The sequence below is a fragment of the Pristis pectinata genome, chromosome 1 (genome assembly GCF_009764475.1).
Source record: "Pristis pectinata isolate sPriPec2 chromosome 1, sPriPec2.1.pri, whole genome shotgun sequence".
Taxonomy (NCBI): domain Eukaryota; kingdom Metazoa; phylum Chordata; class Chondrichthyes; order Rhinopristiformes; family Pristidae; genus Pristis; species Pristis pectinata.
Genome location: NC_067405.1, coordinates 113,610,507 through 113,629,027, shown reverse-complemented (window position 1 = coordinate 113,629,027; position 18,521 = coordinate 113,610,507). Strand labels below are relative to the sequence as shown.

Here is an 18,521-nt window from a genome sequence, read left to right as displayed (position 1 = left end):
AGAAATTTCTATGCACCCCTAATTTCAGTGCCCAGTTCCTTGTCTTGAAACTGTCTCGTTTGAGAGACATTCTCACTATTCAAAACATTTTGCCCAGTCAAGCCTCCTTGGGATCGTGCAGGTTTCAATAAGATTGCTGCTCATTCTTCTGAACTCCAAAGAATACCAACCCAATCTGTTTAGCCTCTCTTAGAAGATAGGATAATCTTCTCATCCCAGAAGTTACCTTGGTGAGTGTCCTTTGTGCTGCCTTCTATGCTACTATATCCTTTCTTGGGTAAGGTGATCAAAAATGTGTGCAGTACTCCAGGTGTGGCCTCGCCAACAACGACTGCATGCAGTTCTGGTCACTACACTACAGGAAAGAGGTGATAGCACTGGACAGGATGCAGTGGAGATTCACCAGGGTGTTGCCTGGGATGGAGCAGTTCAGTTATGAGAAGAGACTGGAGATCTGTTTTCTGTGGAGCAGAGGAGGTTAAAAGGGGACATGACTGAGGTGTGTTAAGGGTATATATAGGGTAGACTGCAGGAAACTTTTTGCCATATCCAGATAAAACTAGAGGACATAGATCAAGTAAAATAGAGTTTTTTGTCAAGTGCACAATTATGGTGAGGTATAGGTACAATGGAAAAACTTGCAGCAGCATCACAGGCATATAGGTACAGACACCACAGAATATAAATTATACAGGGCAGTGAAGAGGGGAAAAATGTACTGTGCAAAAACAAGACCTCAGTGCAAAAAAAAAAAGACACAATCAGAGACAAGTCCATGGTAGTGCACGAGGTGGTCTGTAGTCTTCCATTGCTGGGGTAGGGTTAGGCTTAGGCTTGTGCAGGGTGGTGCAAGAACCCATTAGTTGTAGAAAAGTAGCTGTTCCCGAACGTGGCGGTGTGGGACTTTGGGCTTCTGTACCTCCTACGTGATGGTAGCAGCGAGAAGAGGGTGTGACCCGAATGGTGGGGATTCTCTATGATAGATGCCACTTACTTGAGGCAACAACACCTAGATGCTGTCAATGGTGGGGAGGGCTGTGCCTGTGATGGACCGGGCTATGTCCACTACTCTCTGCAGTCTCTTGCATTCCTGTGCATTGGAGTTGCTGTACCAGGCCATGATGCAACCAGTTGGGATGTTTCAAACAGTGCGTTTGTAGAAGTTTGTTAGGGTATTTGGTGACATGCCAAATCTTATTAAGCTTATAAGAAAGTAGAGATGCTGGCACACCTTCATGATTGCATCTATGTGTTTGGCCCAGGACAGGTCATCTGAGATGTAAACATCCAGGAATTTGAAGCTGCTCACACTCTCCACCTCTGGCCCACCAATTAGAAGTAGCACGTGGTCTCCTGACTTCCTCTTTCTGAAGCAAATGATCAGCTCCTTAGTTTTGTTGATGTTAAGTGTGAGGTTGTTATTGAGGTACCACTCAACCAGGCATTCTGTCTCTCTCTTGTACGCTGACTCATCACCACCCATGATTCGGCCAACAAAAGTAGTGTTGTTGGATAATTTATAGATGGTATTGGAGCTGTGCTTTAGCCACACGGATGTAAAAGGTAGAGCAGGGGGCTAAGCATGCAGCCCTGAGATGCACCTGTGCTGATGATCAGTGAGAATGAGATGTTGTTACCGATCTGTACTGATTGAGGTCTGTCAATGAGGAAGGTAAGGATCCAGTTGCAAATAGAGGTACAGAGGCCCATGTCTTGGAACTTGGTGATAAGTTTGGAGGGTATTATGTTGTACACTGAGCTGTAGTCAATGAACAGCAGCCTGACACATGCATTACTATTGTCCGAGTGATCCAGAACTGAGTGGAGAGCCAGTGAAATAGCATCTGATGACCTGTTGTGGCGATAGGCAAATTGAAGGGGATCCAGGTCATTTCGGGGGCTGGAATTGATTTGTGCCGAAGTCATCCCCCTGAAGCACTTCTTTACAGTTGATGTAAGTGCTACTGGAGTATAGTCATTGAGGCAGGTCACTGTGCTCTTGGGCTCTGATATTATAGATGCCCTTTTGAAGTGGGTGGGAATTTCCAACTGCAGAAGTGAGAGGTTGAAGATGTCCTTGAATACACCAGCCAATTGGTCTGCACGGGTCTTCGGCACTCAGCCAGGTACATCATCTGGTCTGCATGCTTTTCATGGGTTCACCCTCTTGAAGGATGCTTTGACGTTGGCCTTGGAGAGTCTGATCACATGATCGTCAGGAGCTGTGGGGGCTCTTGTAGGTGTGTCATTATTCTCCCTTTCCAAAGTATGCATAAAAGCCATTGAGCTCAGCTGGGAACGATGCGTTGTTGCTGCTTATGCTACCCATTTTTGCGTTGTAGGAAGTGATAGCGTGCAAGCCCTGCCACAGCTGTTGAACATCCATCTGTGACTCCAGTTTCGTCTGGAATTGTCTCTTCTTGCTTGTGATAACATTCCAGATGTTGTACCTGGACTTGTTTGACTCTGAATTGCCCATCCTAAACACCAGAGTTGTAGCCTTCAGACTGAGAATCTCTTGGTTCATTCAGGGCTTCTGGTTGGGGAAGACTCGGGATGTTTTTGTCGGTATACGTTCATCCACTCAGTTCTTTATGAAGTCAGTTACTACTGTGGCATTCATTCAGGTCTGCTGACAGATCCTTGAACACGGCCCTGTCCATCAATTTGAAACAGTCTTGTATTGGTTCCTCTGCCTTCCTTGACCAGCTCTTCATAGTCCTCACCTCTGGCACCATGCTCTTCAGTCTCTGCCTCTACGCAGGAAGAAGCAGCACAGCAAGGTGGTCAGATTTACTGAAGTGTGGGTGAGGGTTGGAGTGGTAGGCATTCCTGATGGTAGTATAGCAGTGATTGAGTGTGTTTGGTCCTCCGGGGTTGAAGGTGACATGTTGATGGTAGTTGGGCAGCAATTTCTTCAAGCTTGCATGATTTGAAGTCCCCAGTGATGGAGGAGGCATCAGGCTATGTCATTTCGTGTTCATTCATCACGGCACTCAATTCCCCAAGTGCTAGCTTGACACCTGTCTGAGGCAGGATGTGGATTTAGGGTAAGGGGCAATAGATTTAGAGTGCATCTGAGGGGGACCTTCAACAAAAGTGGCAAGTACTTGGAATGTACAACCTGAGAAGATGGTGGAAGCAGTGTTACTAACAACATTTTAAGAAGCATCTTGATGATCACTTGAATTGCCTGGGCATAGAAGGCTATGTGCCAAGTGCTGGAAGATGGCATTAATATTGATGGGTGCTCGCTGGTTTGCACGAATGTAATGGGTTCTATGCTGTATGACTGTCCAAATTGTAACAAAATTTCCCATTTCTAAATTCCAACCCTTTGGCAATAAAGGCCATTATGCCATTGGCCTTAACTACTTGCTGCACCTGCCTACTAACTTTTTGTGATTCATGCAAAAGGACACGTTGATCCATCTGTACTTATTTGCAGTCTTAATCCACTTAGATAATAACTTGACTCCTCTTACCAAAGTGCATGACCTTGCACTTTCCCACATTAAACCCCATTTATCAAGCTTTTGTCCAGTCACTAAATCTATCTGTACCCTGTTACAGTGTCACAATATTCTCACCATTCCTTACAAGTGGCAATATCTCAGTTACCTCTTCCCAGCATTCAATGAACGAAACAGTCCTTCCAGGTGAAGGAGCAATTTGCTTGCATTTCTTCCAGTCTAGTGCACTGCATTTAGTCTCACGACGTTGCTCTCTTCTACATGGAAGAGACCAAATGCAGATTGGATGACTACTTTGTGGTGACCCTGAGCTTCAGGTTGCTTGCCAGATTAATTCTCTCTCCCACTTTTGATCTACCTGTTTATGATCTCCTGCACTGTCATAATGAGGGCAAACACAGAAGCTTAAGGAACAGTACCACAGCTTCCAGCTGAACAAGTTGCAGCCTTCTGGACTCTATCGACTTGAACAACTTGAGTAACTTGCCTTGTGATGAAGGGTCTCTGACCTGAAACATTAACTCATTTTCTCTTTCTGCAGATGCTGCTTGACCTAAAAGTTTCTAGCTTTTTTCTGTTTTAGTTTCAGTATGCTTTTAACTTTCAAGTTGTGCTAATAATTTGAAAATCCAACTGAATAAATAAGATTCAATTGATGTGAGTTCAGTAATTTTATTTGGAAACAGAATTTCTTACAGTACAGGCTTTTTTGAGAATCCATGAATTATAATGTTAGACTAACTGTCAGATTTGACATTCATGTGCAAATGATTGTGAGGGCACCCAGTTTGGATATTACATGACATCAGCCATTGTGGTTTACTCTTAATGTTTCTGGGGAATAATAGCTAGCATATCTTGCTGCTTAAGTGCCCCACTTAGTGTTCACTTGTAAATAGATGTTTGTTTGATTTCATTTTTTTCCACAAGTTCCTATTTTCCTATTGTCAGATTGATTTCTCAAATAATTATAGTTCAAAACTATCTATAGCTAAAGATAGTACCTAGAAGACTGTCAAATATAGTTCAAAGAAAAAAATACTTTGAAGATATTTTTCATAATTGTTTGTAAGAATATGTTGCTTACTACCTTTCACACAGATTGTTTCTTTTGTATGTAGGCTTCAGCTTTATGCAAGATGGAACAGATGCAAAAAGGGTGAGTCACCTTTATCACTTAGTTTAATCTAGTGCAGTTCAATTACACTTGTCTTTTGATGTGTCTTTTTGTTCTTTTTTTTAAAAGTCTTCAGGAACGGGATGAAAAACTTAAAACAGTTGAAGAACTGTTGGAATCTGGACTTATTCAGGTGGCAAATAAAGGGGAAGAAATTGAGGTATGCCAAACATTAACTTTTGTAGACCTATCTACCACAGGAAGAAAAATTGTAAGGCAACTTTAATTTGTAATTCCTGCTTATTTTTGAGTTTGTTGTGGAGAATTTTTAAAATATTGAAAAGTTACAGACAGCATTTCTTATTTACAGTCCTGTTCTCTCAAACTGATGATGGTGAGAGTGTTCTGAGTTGTTGTAATTTGAACATGCATCTGTGGTGAAGCATACTGCAGGAATATGTCAGCATGTTTGCAATTTTCCTGATGGATACTTGTGCTGGGGACCAAAATTTATTTGCATCTATGCAAGTAAATGCCAGTAGTTCTGCATGGAATTGCTGGCATTTACTGGTAAGTTGTGTAATGTTTTCTTACCAACCCTGATTGCCTTAGAATATCCTGACTCCTATTTGTGATCAGCCAACAACAGTGATGAGTAGAGTGGGGTAAAGTTCCTGCCTAAATGAAATTGCAGTGTAGGTTAATCAACATGGAAAAATGCCTTGTAACATTCTAGGAATAACTACTGCATCAGTATCTTGCAGCACAGAGCTAGCATGAGTTCATAAATAGTTAACAAATACTAACAGATGTTCAGCCAGCTTCTGGCCACTGTAAATGCTTCATATTTAATTACCTAATGGAGTCAGTGGTGAACTATGCAACATTGTATAAGGTTGATGGTTCAAATCCCACTGCAGAGATTTGAGCATGCAAGTCAGGTATCATGCAAGTAGGATACTTAGTGAACATAGAATGCTTAATCAGAAATTTCTAAGCTTTAGCCACCAACTGATTAACCTTCTGGTATTCCATTTTAAAGAAGAGGAGGTTTGCCAAGGTATTACCTGGATTAGACCATTAAAGTTATAATGAGAGACTGGATAGGCCAAGTTTGTTTTCCCTGGAATGGAGGAGGCTGAGTGGTAACCTGACCGAGGTATATAAAATTATGAGGGGGATAGATAGGGTAGAAAGTAAAACATTCTTTTTCTCATAATGGGGCTGTCAAAGACGAGGGCATAGTTAAAGGTGAGAAGTAGGAGGTTCAGACTGTATCTGAGGGGGAAGTTTTACATAGTGTGTTTGGAGTTTGGAATGCACTGCCTGAAGAGGTAGCGGAGGAAGATTCTCCTGTGACACGTTATAAAGCATCCAGGCAAGTGTTTGCATTGCCAAGGTACCAAAGGCTATGAACCAAATGAAAGTAAATGGGATTAGTGTAGATTGGTAGAACAGGAGGCATCGACAAGGTGGACAGTAGGGTCCATTTCTTTGCTGTATGAGTCTATGAATTTCTGAATGTGTCTCTGTATTCCTAGGCCAGCAACATAACCACATAAGAAATGGACACTTTGTTGCTGGAACGTTATGGGGGAAAATGTGCAATTCCAACGAGAGTCCATTAATGCAAATAATTCTAATCAATAGTAAGATACTTAGTGAACATAGAATGCTTAATCAGAAATTTCTAAGCTTTAGCCACCAACTGATTAACCTTCTGGTATTTCATTTTAAAGATGTTGAAGGAGGAAAATAAAAGCTTAAGACAAAAGATTCAAGAACTTGAAGTGAAAAGTGCTGAGCAGGTAAGCTAAAGCTGATCTATTTTCTTGATATTTCATACCAGGTTCTATTGTGGCTTTGAACTTTTTAACAGTGGCTCAACTAATCTCAGTTGCCCCTTTACATTCACCCATAAGGGGAATTAATAAATGATAAGCTACCAATTATTATCTGATGAGAAATGATAATTCTGGGTAATTAAAATTGCTGAAGTGTGAGGTGCTGCTTGATCTAAATGTCTGCAAGATGTTTACCCTGTGCAACAGAACGAGTAATTATAGATATTTAGTTTTCTTTGGAAAATGATCACTTTGTTCTAGTTCAATGACACAAAAGCTGCAAAGAAACGGTCTGTGTTAAAGTAATTGAGAATTAAGTCCATTATTAGAAATCAAGTGTTGCACAAAGCTAGAACAGGTGACAGTGAAGGAATTGAATTGCAGATCTAACCAAACTAGTCTGGCTTGGTCTGGTTTTAAAAGATAATTTTAAAATTGCAATAGGGTTATTATGTGATGGCATTTAATTATAGGTATTTTGGGGTAATGCAGATAACTTTCCCCTCTTTGCTCTTCAGAGTTTTTTGGAAGATGGATAAATTACATGGAAAATCATATCTGTTGTCCAAGCATTTTACTAGTAGCATCGGTAAACTATCTGATTTTAAAATGAAATAATATATTAAGTGTATCTTATTTTGTTTGCGCACATTTTAGATATCTTCTGCATCCAAAATAGAAGAACTTGAGCAAATGTAAGTAATGGGTTTAAAAAAAAATCAATAATTTTCTTCACAATTCATTTTACATGTGCTGATGACTATCTCTTTGACTATAGCATTAATGAGAAGAATGAAACAGTGGGTTCCATTGAAGACCTTTTGGAGTCTCAGATATTTAAAATAGAAAGTAATGAGAAAACTATTCAGGTATTCAGTCTGTAAACTTTTCTTTGAAATTTTTGTTTGTGGCAGCCATTATGCATTCTCATTTCTACGTTTGTATATTTGCACCTGACAGTGAAACTTGATTTGGAAGTTTCATCTGTTTTTGTAAAACTGCTGCTTTCTTTCTTCTTCAAGGCTTTGCGGAAGGAAAATGAGATGCTCAGAGGTGAAATACAAAGTGCTCAACAGGTAATGAAATGCCTCAATGTTTTGAGCTGCTTATAAGATAGCTAAGGAAAAATCCATAATTTCTCAGAACCTTGTATATTTGATATAGCCTAATGTGAGCAAAAATTGAGCTCTTATTGATGGTCTTAAAAAAAAAATACTATCAGTTAATTATTATCCTATTCTCCAGTTTAGAAAGATGTGTAAAGTTACACTTACAAATTTTTCAGTTGGTGACGCAAAATTGTCATTCTGAAATTTGATAAAACTTCATTCTTGTAGGTTTCTACAACACCAAAGTTGGATGATCTTGAGAAAATGTAAGTATTTTTTTCAGGATGTTGAAACGTCATTTGGTTAATAATAGTTTCTCTGACTTCAGGTTGTTTTTTTGCTCAAAGAATTAGGGCGCAAGAACAAGAAGTTAGTAATTTGAAGGCTGCGTTGGCAGATAGTACAGAAGCAGCTGCCAACAAAATGGCTGGAATTCAGGTAAACTAAATACATTATGGCAGAATTAGTGACCATCTAACTTTGGTTTCTAAAACATTTTACAGAGGAAAATTGAAAAGGAGGAAACAAAATATCTTTTTCACAGTTGGCTTTTATTTGCTCTTGTATCTCTGTTTGTGCTGGAGATATGAGTAGGTGCCCTGGTGTTAGCACCCACTGCCGCCACCCCCCCACCCCACCTAGTATCAGATTCAGTTGGTGTGCAGTCAGTGTAACTCAGTGTAACCTTGCTTCTCTAGGAGAAAGGCTGCTTTTGGTATTTCTGTGTGAAAAATTTGACAACGCAAACCTATGTCACTCATATGGAATGGCACATTTTTGCTGCTTTACCACATTAGCTTTTTTAAAAAAAAACTTGCTTTCAATGTGAACAATTTGTCTGTGCCTTGAAGAGATTTTTTTAAAAGTTTAATTTATATTTTTTCTTTATTTTCAACAAGCACATGGTTTATCAAATCTAGCAGTTACATCTAGCTTTCTTTTGGTATGATTTAAATTTAGCTTGTATAATTCCTTTGTACTAATTTTAAAACAGTTTGGGGTGTAATATCAAAAGACATACAAACATATTTTATTTCATTCGCAATTATTTTTCAAGACTGTTCTCGTTCTGGCATGAGATTTTTCAGTTGGCCACATTTGCATTTCTCTTGGATTGCTACTCCAAATGCCTGTAAACAAATTATGTTGCTTCAGTATTTTTGAATTATTCAATAATTCCAACTGTTAATGAATTTCAATATTTACAGCAGAAAGTACATAGGCACAATATGATGTCTTCTCTCCTGTGTCTTTCAAAAACTTAGCCTAAAAAATGTGTTTTCGGTTTTAATAGAATGTTCTACAGGAAAATGAGGCGTTGAAGTTGGAGATTCAGCAGCTACATGTTCGAATTGCTAACCAAGTAAGTGATTGGTATTGGTTTATTATTGTCACTTTTACCGAGGTACAGTGAAAAGCTTGTCTTACAAACCGATCGTACAGGTCAATTCATTACACAGTGCAGTTACATTGAGTCAGTACAGAGTGCATTGATGTAGTACAGGTAAAAACAATAACAGTACAGAGTAAAGTGTCACAGCTAGAGTGCAGTGCAATAAAGTGTGTGGTCACAAGGTAGATCGTGAGTTCATAGTCCATCTCATTGTACGAGGGAATCATGGATCAGTAACCTGAAATTCTGCAGCACCCATTGACGAATGCAATTGTACACCTTTTGTAGAAATCTAGGTTTATAACATTACTGAACTTGGATTTGTGAATGCCCATGTTCTTTTATTCTGTCACCGTGGAACAAACGAAAAATTATTAATCTTGGTTCCCAACATTCTTGCATAAACCCAAGTTTTGATTTTGGATAGACTTCTGTTGATGTGGCCTGATGGGAAGGTACCAACAAGAACAGGTAGTGGGATTCCAGTTTATTCTATCAGGACCAAGTGTGAATTTTTCCTGACAATTTCATTTCTGTCTCTGATGATCGCCCCATGTAAAGTTACTTGATGTTAATTTAGTTTCCTTGTAGTAAAATTAAGTACATAGTATTTCTGTAGAAACTATGGCAAATAAGTTATTGCACCACTATAATTTTAAATCTTCTGCTATTGGTGACATTTAAAGATTCCAGTGCAGAATGGTGTGAAACATTAGTAGGCAAGTTTATTTTAGGTTCCTGAGGTTTTAGTCACAATTTTGTTTTATCCTTGAGACATTCCATTACTCAGGTGACCATTCCCAATCTGAGAGTCTCGGCAGGTATTCACTGTGAGATCTTCATAGAAGAGGTCAATCCTATTATTCCACGATTCCCCCTTCCAGAGGCACATTTCAGGAGGACTCAAAATATAAGCTTTGAAAGGAAAGTTGTAATCTGGAAATTTCGAGAAAGTTGATTTGTCTTTGTTGATTTGTCTTTGTGTTTTAGGTAATGCTGCTCAAGTTGTATGTGGAAAATATTTCATTCGATTTTTTTGAATTATGACAGCTCTTGATCTTTATATCTTCTAACTTTATCCTTGCTTAGGAGGATTCTCTATATGTGGCGACAGAACTCCAGGCGATGTAAGTATTCTAATAAATTAATTTGAGGAAACCGGTTGAAATGTTATGGTTGTTAACTTACTTTTACTACTCCAGTCTTGTTGAGAAGGATAAAAAGATCAAAAGTATTGAAGACCAGTTGGAAAAGGAATTGCTTGAATTAGAAAACAATGGCCAAAGAATTAAGGTATTTAGATATCTTTGCTGATTTATCCATGCCATCTTATTTTCTTTAGCTTATGCAGTGCTGTAATTGTGCCATAATTAACCTGTATGTATTCATGTGGGTGTTTTGTTATTTGTACAACGTTTTGCTGAAATATTTAGGATTTGCGAGAAGAAAATGATTTGCTCAAGAAACAGATAGAAAATGTACAACTTCAAAAAGCTGATCAGGTAAGTAATATAAACATGAGGTTTCCTTTCTTGTGGTTTATTTAGAGACATAGAAAGAAACAGCATGGACACAGGCCATTCAGCCCACTTATTTCATGCTGGCCATTAAGCATCCATTTTTACACTACCCTCCCTCATTTTAGTTTCTTGCATTCCCAAGAACTCTGAGATTCTACCATTCATCTACACACTAGGGACAATTCACACTAGCCAATTAACCTACCAACTTGCACATCTTCAGGACGTGGAAGCAAAATGGAGCACCCAGAGGAAACCTGTGAAATGTCTGTTCCAATTATGCTTTATGAAGAAGCTGGTGGACCGTAATACCTCTTTACTTCCTAAAGAAGAACTTAGAATATTACATACCCAGCTGTGGTTTATTATGTAGAAAACTTGTATATATACTTATAAATTGTTTATCTTCTACATTGGAATCAGATGGTTAAAGAAACCTTACCGTATTTATAATGTGTCTAATTTTCACAGCAAGGCCTGAAAGAAATGCCTTCATTTAAAATATGACTCTTTAAATACAGTGAATCTTTTGTTCGGTATTTCTGGGTTGCTGCTAATAGTCAAGTACCCATATTAAGTGAAATTGGCACAAGTCAGGCATTGTACCACAAAATTTGTTTAAAAGTTAACTGTTATTAATGTGCAAATCAGCTGGCAATTGATGAAATCGGGGTAAGGGGAAAAGGGAAGAGAACCGCAAACAAAAGGTACTAGTGAATTCCAACAAATTTTTCTCTAGTTTGCACTATTAACCTTGGTAATTTTGGGATTGCTGCATTTGTTCTTTAATTTTTAAGCTTAACATACCTACTTAAAGCTAGTAATTAAAAGTATAAAAATGTTTGTCAACTGACCTGAATTTGTCAAGAATACAAACAATTGAGTATTGAGTCCCAGGTGGGACATGGAATATAGGAGCATGGAAGTCATGGAACAACTGTATACGACTTTTGGCTTGGCCCATGGGTGGAGTACTGTGTGCAGTTCTGGCTGTGACACCATAAGAAGGATGTGATTGCACTGGAGAAGGTGCTGAAGAGATTTACCAGAATGTTGCATGGGAAAGAATGCTGTAGAGGAGAGAACAAGATAGGCTGGTTTTGTTTTCCTTGGAGTAGAAAAGAGTGGGGAAGGAACCTGATTGAGGTGTACAGAATAATGAGAGGCATAGATAACATGGCTAGTGAGAAACTTCTCCCCATAATGGAGACTGTTAGAAGCAAAAGGCCTGGGTTTGAGGTGAGTAGCAAGAGGACTAGAAGGGGGCTGAGGACGAGTTCTTCACGCAGAGGGTGGTTGGGATCTGGAATGCAGTTACTGAGAAGGTGGTGGAGTTGGGTACTCTGGCAATATTTGAAAGGTATTTGGTGCGCACTTGAATCACCATAGCACAGAAGTGCTGGTAAATGAGATTGGTCTAGATGGATACTTGAAGTCAGCATGGACACTGAGAGCTGAAGGATCTGTTTTGGTGCTGTATGACTCAGACTGGTGAATTTCTTAGTTTTGTAAAATATATCTTGTGTAGCTTGTTAATGTTTAAATTCTTGATTTTAAAAATCAAATATATTTTGATCTTTTGATATCACTCTTTATCATCAGAATATTGTAGTTTTAGTAGTATTTTATTACAGAATTTTTACAGAATTTTCTGGCCTAGAAAGATTGTATTTTAAATGTATATTCTATCAATTTTGTTTATTGCATTTTTAGGATTCAATAAAAGCTAATCAGAATGAAGAATCACAAATTATGTAAGTATACTTGATAATTGCTTAACCTGTTGATTATATTTACAGAATGATTTTTTCTGACCTTCATTTTACTTGCAGACTTGAAACAAAAGAACAAGAAATTAATAACTTGAAGGCTTCATTGACAGACAGTAGAGAAGCAGTTGCTAGCTATGTGACAAAATTGCAGGTAACTTTGTGACCACTGTTCACTGCTAGAATTCAGTTTGAAGTTCAAAAACTAAAATTACTACCTTTAATTATTTTTGAAATAGGATCTTCAGCATCAAAATGCAGCACTGAAAATTCAGATTCAGCAGTTGCACGATAAAGCCAATGAACAGGTAAGATTAATCGCATAATAAGCACTACATGCGACTCTCACATTACAGCTATTTGGGTTACGGAGATTCGTCCTTGCAGAATTTGCAAATTGCTACCCAAAAATTTAAGATGCAGAATAAAATTCACTGTCATGGAATCTGTGTATGGGGATTAAAAAAAGTAAATCAAGACATTTTTCAACTTGTGTTTTGTGGGAGCCACCTGTATTCGATTTCAAGAGAAGAGTGAGACAAAGAAGGAAACCATTAACTTAGTTCATTTAACTGTCATTGGGAAGAAATTGGAATCCATTATTAAGGAGGTAATAACAGAACATTGAGAAAGTCCTAAGATCATTAAGCAGATTCAATGATTTTTTTTTATTGCCAAATTTGCTAAAGTTCTTTTGAAAATCTAATAATCAAGTTAGACACGGGAAACAGTAGATGTAGTTTAGATGGATTGCCAGGAGTCTTGCTGTAATAATGCGATGCATGCCCTGAGTGTAATCTTGCATTTTTAATATTTCATTCCTGATTCCCTTGATACAGGACTCTGCATTGCTCAAGAGTGAAGTACTGCTGAATGTGTAAGTGAATAGTGAGGCACATTTTTAATTGTACTGTCTTAGAATATTTTATTTCAATAACAATAACTTGCCAAGATCAGATAAAAATCTACCACCTCATCAGACAATCCTGACTTCAGAGCATTTATCTATCAAATATTGGCTCTTGTGAAATTGAATTCTCCTAATGTAACAACTTCAATGAACATGTAATACTAGATTACTTAGCTTCCAGGTAACTTTTCATAAATGGATATATTCTTAATATTCACTTGGTAGTTGAGGGATTTGGTATTATAGCATATTTTCATTTCTTTTTACTTCTAATACCCTGGTTTAAAAAACATCTGTACTCCTGGAATGAAAATCTCTTCTGACTATGAGCTTCAGCAGCCCTGTTGCAGATGTAGCTGAAGCATAAAGCTGTCATTACTACCATGAAGTGACAAAAATGTCAAAATATTATTTTGCAGAATAATTATATTGACCTCATTATTCATCCATCCAATGGAACCCACTAGTTCACTACAGTTGTTCTAAATAATTGCAATTTTTTTCTCATTTACTGTTATAGATAGGATTAATTTTCCATGGGTTAGTCTTGTTTACCCTTGAACAGCCCTGATGCAGGGTCTCAACCCAAGACTTAAGACGATAAGACATAGGAGCAGAATTAGGCCATTCAGCCCTTCGAGTTTGCTCGGCCATTTGATCAAGGCTGATTTAATTTTTTCCCACTCAACCCCATTCTCCTGCCTGCTCCCTGTAACCTTTGACACCCTTACTAACTTTGATCCCTTTGCCTCCACAGATGCTGCTTAACCTGCTGAGTTCCTCCAGCAGTTTGATTTGTGTTCCGGATTACAGCATTTGTAGTCTCGTATTTATCCTTGATTGGTTTAAAGCCAAGTTTCTATAACAAACTCTTCCATTAAAACGCTATTCCAGACTTGCCTTCTCAATATCCCTTAAATTATGTTACAGTGTTATACAAAATATTTTTGTTACCTTTAATCTGAAAAGCTCAGGTTTTAACTACCTTTCTTGGCAGCTGATACTTTGTGGTATAATAACCTAATCTGCTGTTCAAGTCATCATTTCCTTAACATAGATCACCCTGTTTTTATTAGACTGATTAGACTAAGTGGGCAAATTGACTGCCTACTCTTCAAAAGTGCTTCATGTTGTCCTGGAATATGAATAAATATACCTCTTGGTCTCTGACTAATTATCAATGTTAGTTGTATTCTTGGATATAGAAAACACATCCTGTCCCAGCAGTTGCTTTGTACAGTCAAAAGTCTGTAGTCTGTAAAAGGCTATATGTTCAAAAAGGAAAGGAAATTGAAAGTAGTTAGTCAATTGATAGTTTTGTTATTGTACTTTCAGATCTCAATCCATCAGAGGCTAACACAAGGAATTGTGATTGAGATCCTTGTGCAATGATTAAATATGTTGTCAAAAGTAGTTATTGTTGTAACTAATAATGTAAGCATTTACAAAATTCCCTGCTCATATTTTTATCATATTTTAGCCTTTCAGAAAAAGACCAAGAAATTGATTCTTTACACCAAGAAACTGAGTCACTAAAAGCAGCTGTTAATCAGCAACGGATGAAAAACAATGTAAGTAAAAATTTAATTAATGTTTTATTGCAGGTTATATTGCAACAGGTGGTATTTCAAACTCCACTATTGAGCTTTTCAATAGGAAAGATTCAAAAGTAGGAATATTTGTGAGGAATAAGAATTGCCATTATTATTAAGAATTTTTTTTGATTAACTTTATTATGGTTTTACCTGTTGAGAAAATGTATGGATTTCATTTTCCTCTTGAAGGTAATGAAGCAATTGAGTAGGGGATTCTAAGTACTATGTGTTTTGAAATATTTCTGTTGTAGAAGGAAGGGTGATGAACTATCAATTTGAAATCCTGCTGCAGCTTTAATTTCTCAAATGAAAAATGTTATGATACAAAGCATTTAGGATGTAGGAATAGGAACGTTCAAAGAGAAGCAGACTTCAGTAATGAAACAAATATACATATTCTTGAATCTTATTTGATGTGAGAGAATAGTATTTCCAGTGGTTTTTATTGGTGGTTAGTGGATGCCTGCCTTTTTTTATTCTGGAGCTATGACATTGGCTACTGCCAGATTTTTTTTTTACAAAGCAAAAGCTTCCGACAGTAGTTGCTCAAAATTCAACTGCTGAACATCTGCTTTGTGCACAATGTTTTAGTGGTGTACCGAATGGGATTACCTCTAAAGAGCTTTGTATTTGTCATTTCAAATAAACATAAAACTTCATCCTGATTTTTCAGTTCCGGTGAAAGGATTTTTCTTGTGACTGCTTTTTGGGACATAACCCTCTTGAATTTCAACAATTTCATAATGAATATTACAGTTGTAATAAGTTTTAGTACAACAATTTCATTTTCTACTCTTTTATTTACCAAATCATCACAAGCAATATATTATGTCTCCCCCTCATTAAGTAGTATATAAATTTGATAAAAGGAGAAAATGGTGTGAGGGACAAAATCGACCCAAGTTTCTCCTCTTTTCATAAAAAAAAATACTGGCCTTTGTATACCCTCTCACACTGACCAGTGCTGTATGTTTGCTGTCTTAAAACTGATTTTATTTTCTCACTTGGGAATCTTTGAAGGCTTTAAATACATGAAATGTGATGGTACTATATATATATTTTTTAGATTTTAAAATAACATGCGTGAAGAGGAACAGTTATATTACTTGGGTTAGTCAGAAAGAAACTGAGAAAGCTAAAGGAAAAAAAAATTTAGAAATCATGCATATGTATTATGAAGTAGCTGTCCCCAAGCATTTATCTGTTCCCAACCCCTCTCATTAATAAATACATTCTTCAGAGCAGAAACAGAGCATTTTGCATCAAGCTCAATTCAATAAACCTATTTGTTCTTCCGATTTAGTAAGTATCATGCTCCTTCTGGAAAAAGACTAAATTCTGATTTTTAGGGTCAACCAGGAATGTGCCGATCAACCTAGATAATTAGAAGGCATTAGAGGAGGAAGGAGATGGCCAACTGCCTGAACAATAAGGTCCTGAAATTTAAGTTCCATGCCATCGAGATTTACAGTGTGGAGGCATTTATAATAGACAAATGAAAAAAAATTGAGATAATAACCTTCGATACAATGAGCGTTGTCTTGATAATGTTGAAGACTGCAAGTCAGCAGGTTTGTCTGAAGTAATTGCGCTGAGGAGGAATGAGTTTTATTGAGAAATTTATTCTAGGAGGTAGATAAGAGAAAAACTTTGTTCATCAACTATGTGCAGATATGGCTTAGGAATTACAGGGGTAGTGAATGACTTCAGGATATTTCAATGTCAGTAAGTCTTATAAAAAGAAAATATATTTCTTTCAGGCTTAAAGTTGTTTACAATCCTTGAAGTGTAATCACTGTTGTGATGCAAAAAAACATGGAACACAATATGTGGACAGCATGCTCCTTCAAACAACATGCTATTGACCAGCTATCTGTTTTTGTGATGGTTGAGGGACAAATATTGGACAGAACACCAGGGATAATTCCCTTGTTCCTCTTCATTGTTGTGCCACATCCACCTACTTAGAAGACAGGAAGTGGTACAGAATCAAGATTAAAATGTAATGGATTAACCTACGATTCTATGAAAAAGAAAAGCTAAGATGTCATAGATTTTCTTTTTACCACTGGGTAAAAACTTGTAGTGTCTTTTTTTTTTGGTTCAAATCAAAGTTGCCTTCCTAGGTTACCACCCTTGTCCACGTTTGCCCTGGTGATATGAATGTTGTTGAGCATCTTGGGCATAATGACGAAAGTATTGTTGATTTACAATGGAACTGGAAAGTTCATATAAAAATTAGATCACTGGGTTTGACTAAGGTAAAAAGGAAAGTAAATTGAATTAACTCGGTGTAGTAACAGCAATACAATTGACCTAGAATTAGGAATAAATCTTCTTTGTTAAAAAGAAAGATGGCAAGTCACAGGTCTATGTTTTGAGGCCACTCTTATGTTGGGCACAACACATTTTTAAAAAGAACACAATGACCATGGGTCATTTTGAGCCTTCACTGTTGGGTATCATGGCCTGTCATGTGCCTTTGTTTGTTTTCATACCCCATCCCTACGTCCCTTGATCAAGAGTGAGTCCTTGATTTGGATATGGATTTGAAAAGTATACTGGAGAGAAGAGAATGGCTTTAAAGTAGCAAATGGTATTCATTATCCATAAGTGTGAGGTATTAAACCTGACTAAAACAGGTGTAGTTATCATGCAATTAAATGCAGGGATATAACCGTAAAACTATTAGAAATGAAACTAATGGTTTTAATAGAATTTTAACTTTAGAATTGCTTGTTCCAATTGACATTGTTTTAAAAGTAGTAAATTTCCAATGTATGCTCATGATGGATTTCTATAACAGTAGGTCTTAGAATAAATAAGGGTGAAAGTTTCATTATATTTTCATATTTTTGCAATGAGCTAAGTTACTTATCAAGCTGTTAAAAACACAAATAATGAAATCAAAGTAAAATCCAGATGTTGATAGTCGTGGACATTTACAGAGAAATACAGTATGGAAACATGCCCTGTGGCCCATTTGAGTCAGTGCCAACCATCAAGCACCCATTTATTCCAATTCTGTAATAATCCCATTTTATTCTCCCCACATTACCATTAACCCTGCTTCTCTCCCTCACCCCCTTCCCACCAATACTTCCACTCAGCTACACTGAGGGGTAATTTACAATAGCCAGTTAACCAACCTTGCACTTTAGGATGTGAAAGGGAACGGAAGCACTGAGGTGACGGGAAGAACATACAAAGAACATATGAACTTCAAACAGACAGCACTGGAGCTCAGGATTGAATCTGGCTTGGTGGAGGCATGGGGCAGCAACTCTACTAGCTGCACCACTGTGCCATTCACAAAGTTCTGTGCAGTATTTGGAAGCAAGAAATGCACAACTACTGAGTTTTGGGCCACACTTACTTTTAGATGATATCAATGCTATGGAGGTGAACTACGTAAATTTGCTAATGTGTGAAACCAGAGGGGAGCAGTCAAAGGTGTTTTCTGAAAGTATATAGATTCAAGAGTCAGAATTCTGGTTGCTATAAGAAAACCATGGAAGACTAAAGAAGTAAGACAGCATAAAACAAAAAAAAATGTTTAAAAAAAAAAAAATTACCATGAAACCTTGGGACTGGGAGAGACATGACACGCTGCAAGAGGTGCAAAAGAAATGTACAAAGAAAATAGCAAAAATCAGCACTTTAAGATTACATTGAGAACAAAGAGGGTAGTCAGTAGCCATGTACGGCCCTTAAACTAGTAATGATGATGCGGTAAACTTGCGTAAGAAAATGATGAATTGTTGAAAAGTGATGAAATAAGTAATGGTACC

General features: G+C 37.4%; 1 protein-coding gene across 7 annotated transcripts in view; it reads left to right on the top strand.

The window, feature by feature from the left end:
* ktn1 (kinectin 1) overlaps positions 1–18,521 on the top strand; it is a 91,115-nt gene that overhangs the window by 47,418 nt on the left and 25,176 nt on the right. For 6 of the 7 annotated variants that reach the window (XM_052015717.1, XM_052015708.1, XM_052015699.1 and 3 more), the window contains 17 exons: positions 4,595–4,632; positions 4,720–4,810; positions 6,330–6,398; positions 7,092–7,129; positions 7,213–7,303; positions 7,457–7,510; positions 7,772–7,809; positions 7,891–7,981; positions 8,838–8,906; positions 10,026–10,063; positions 10,139–10,229; positions 10,370–10,438; positions 12,170–12,210; positions 12,289–12,379; positions 12,465–12,533; positions 13,065–13,102; positions 14,616–14,706. In XM_052015717.1, coding sequence (XP_051871677.1) covers positions 4,595–4,632; positions 4,720–4,810; positions 6,330–6,398; positions 7,092–7,129; positions 7,213–7,303; positions 7,457–7,510; positions 7,772–7,809; positions 7,891–7,981; positions 8,838–8,906; positions 10,026–10,063; positions 10,139–10,229; positions 10,370–10,438; positions 12,170–12,210; positions 12,289–12,379; positions 12,465–12,533; positions 13,065–13,102; positions 14,616–14,706 — 1,107 coding nt within the window. The remainder of the gene's footprint in view (positions 1–4,594; positions 4,633–4,719; positions 4,811–6,329; positions 6,399–7,091; positions 7,130–7,212; positions 7,304–7,456; positions 7,511–7,771; positions 7,810–7,890; positions 7,982–8,837; positions 8,907–10,025; positions 10,064–10,138; positions 10,230–10,369; positions 10,439–12,169; positions 12,211–12,288; positions 12,380–12,464; positions 12,534–13,064; positions 13,103–14,615; positions 14,707–18,521) is intronic. The other variant, XM_052015674.1, reaches the window with a different exon arrangement.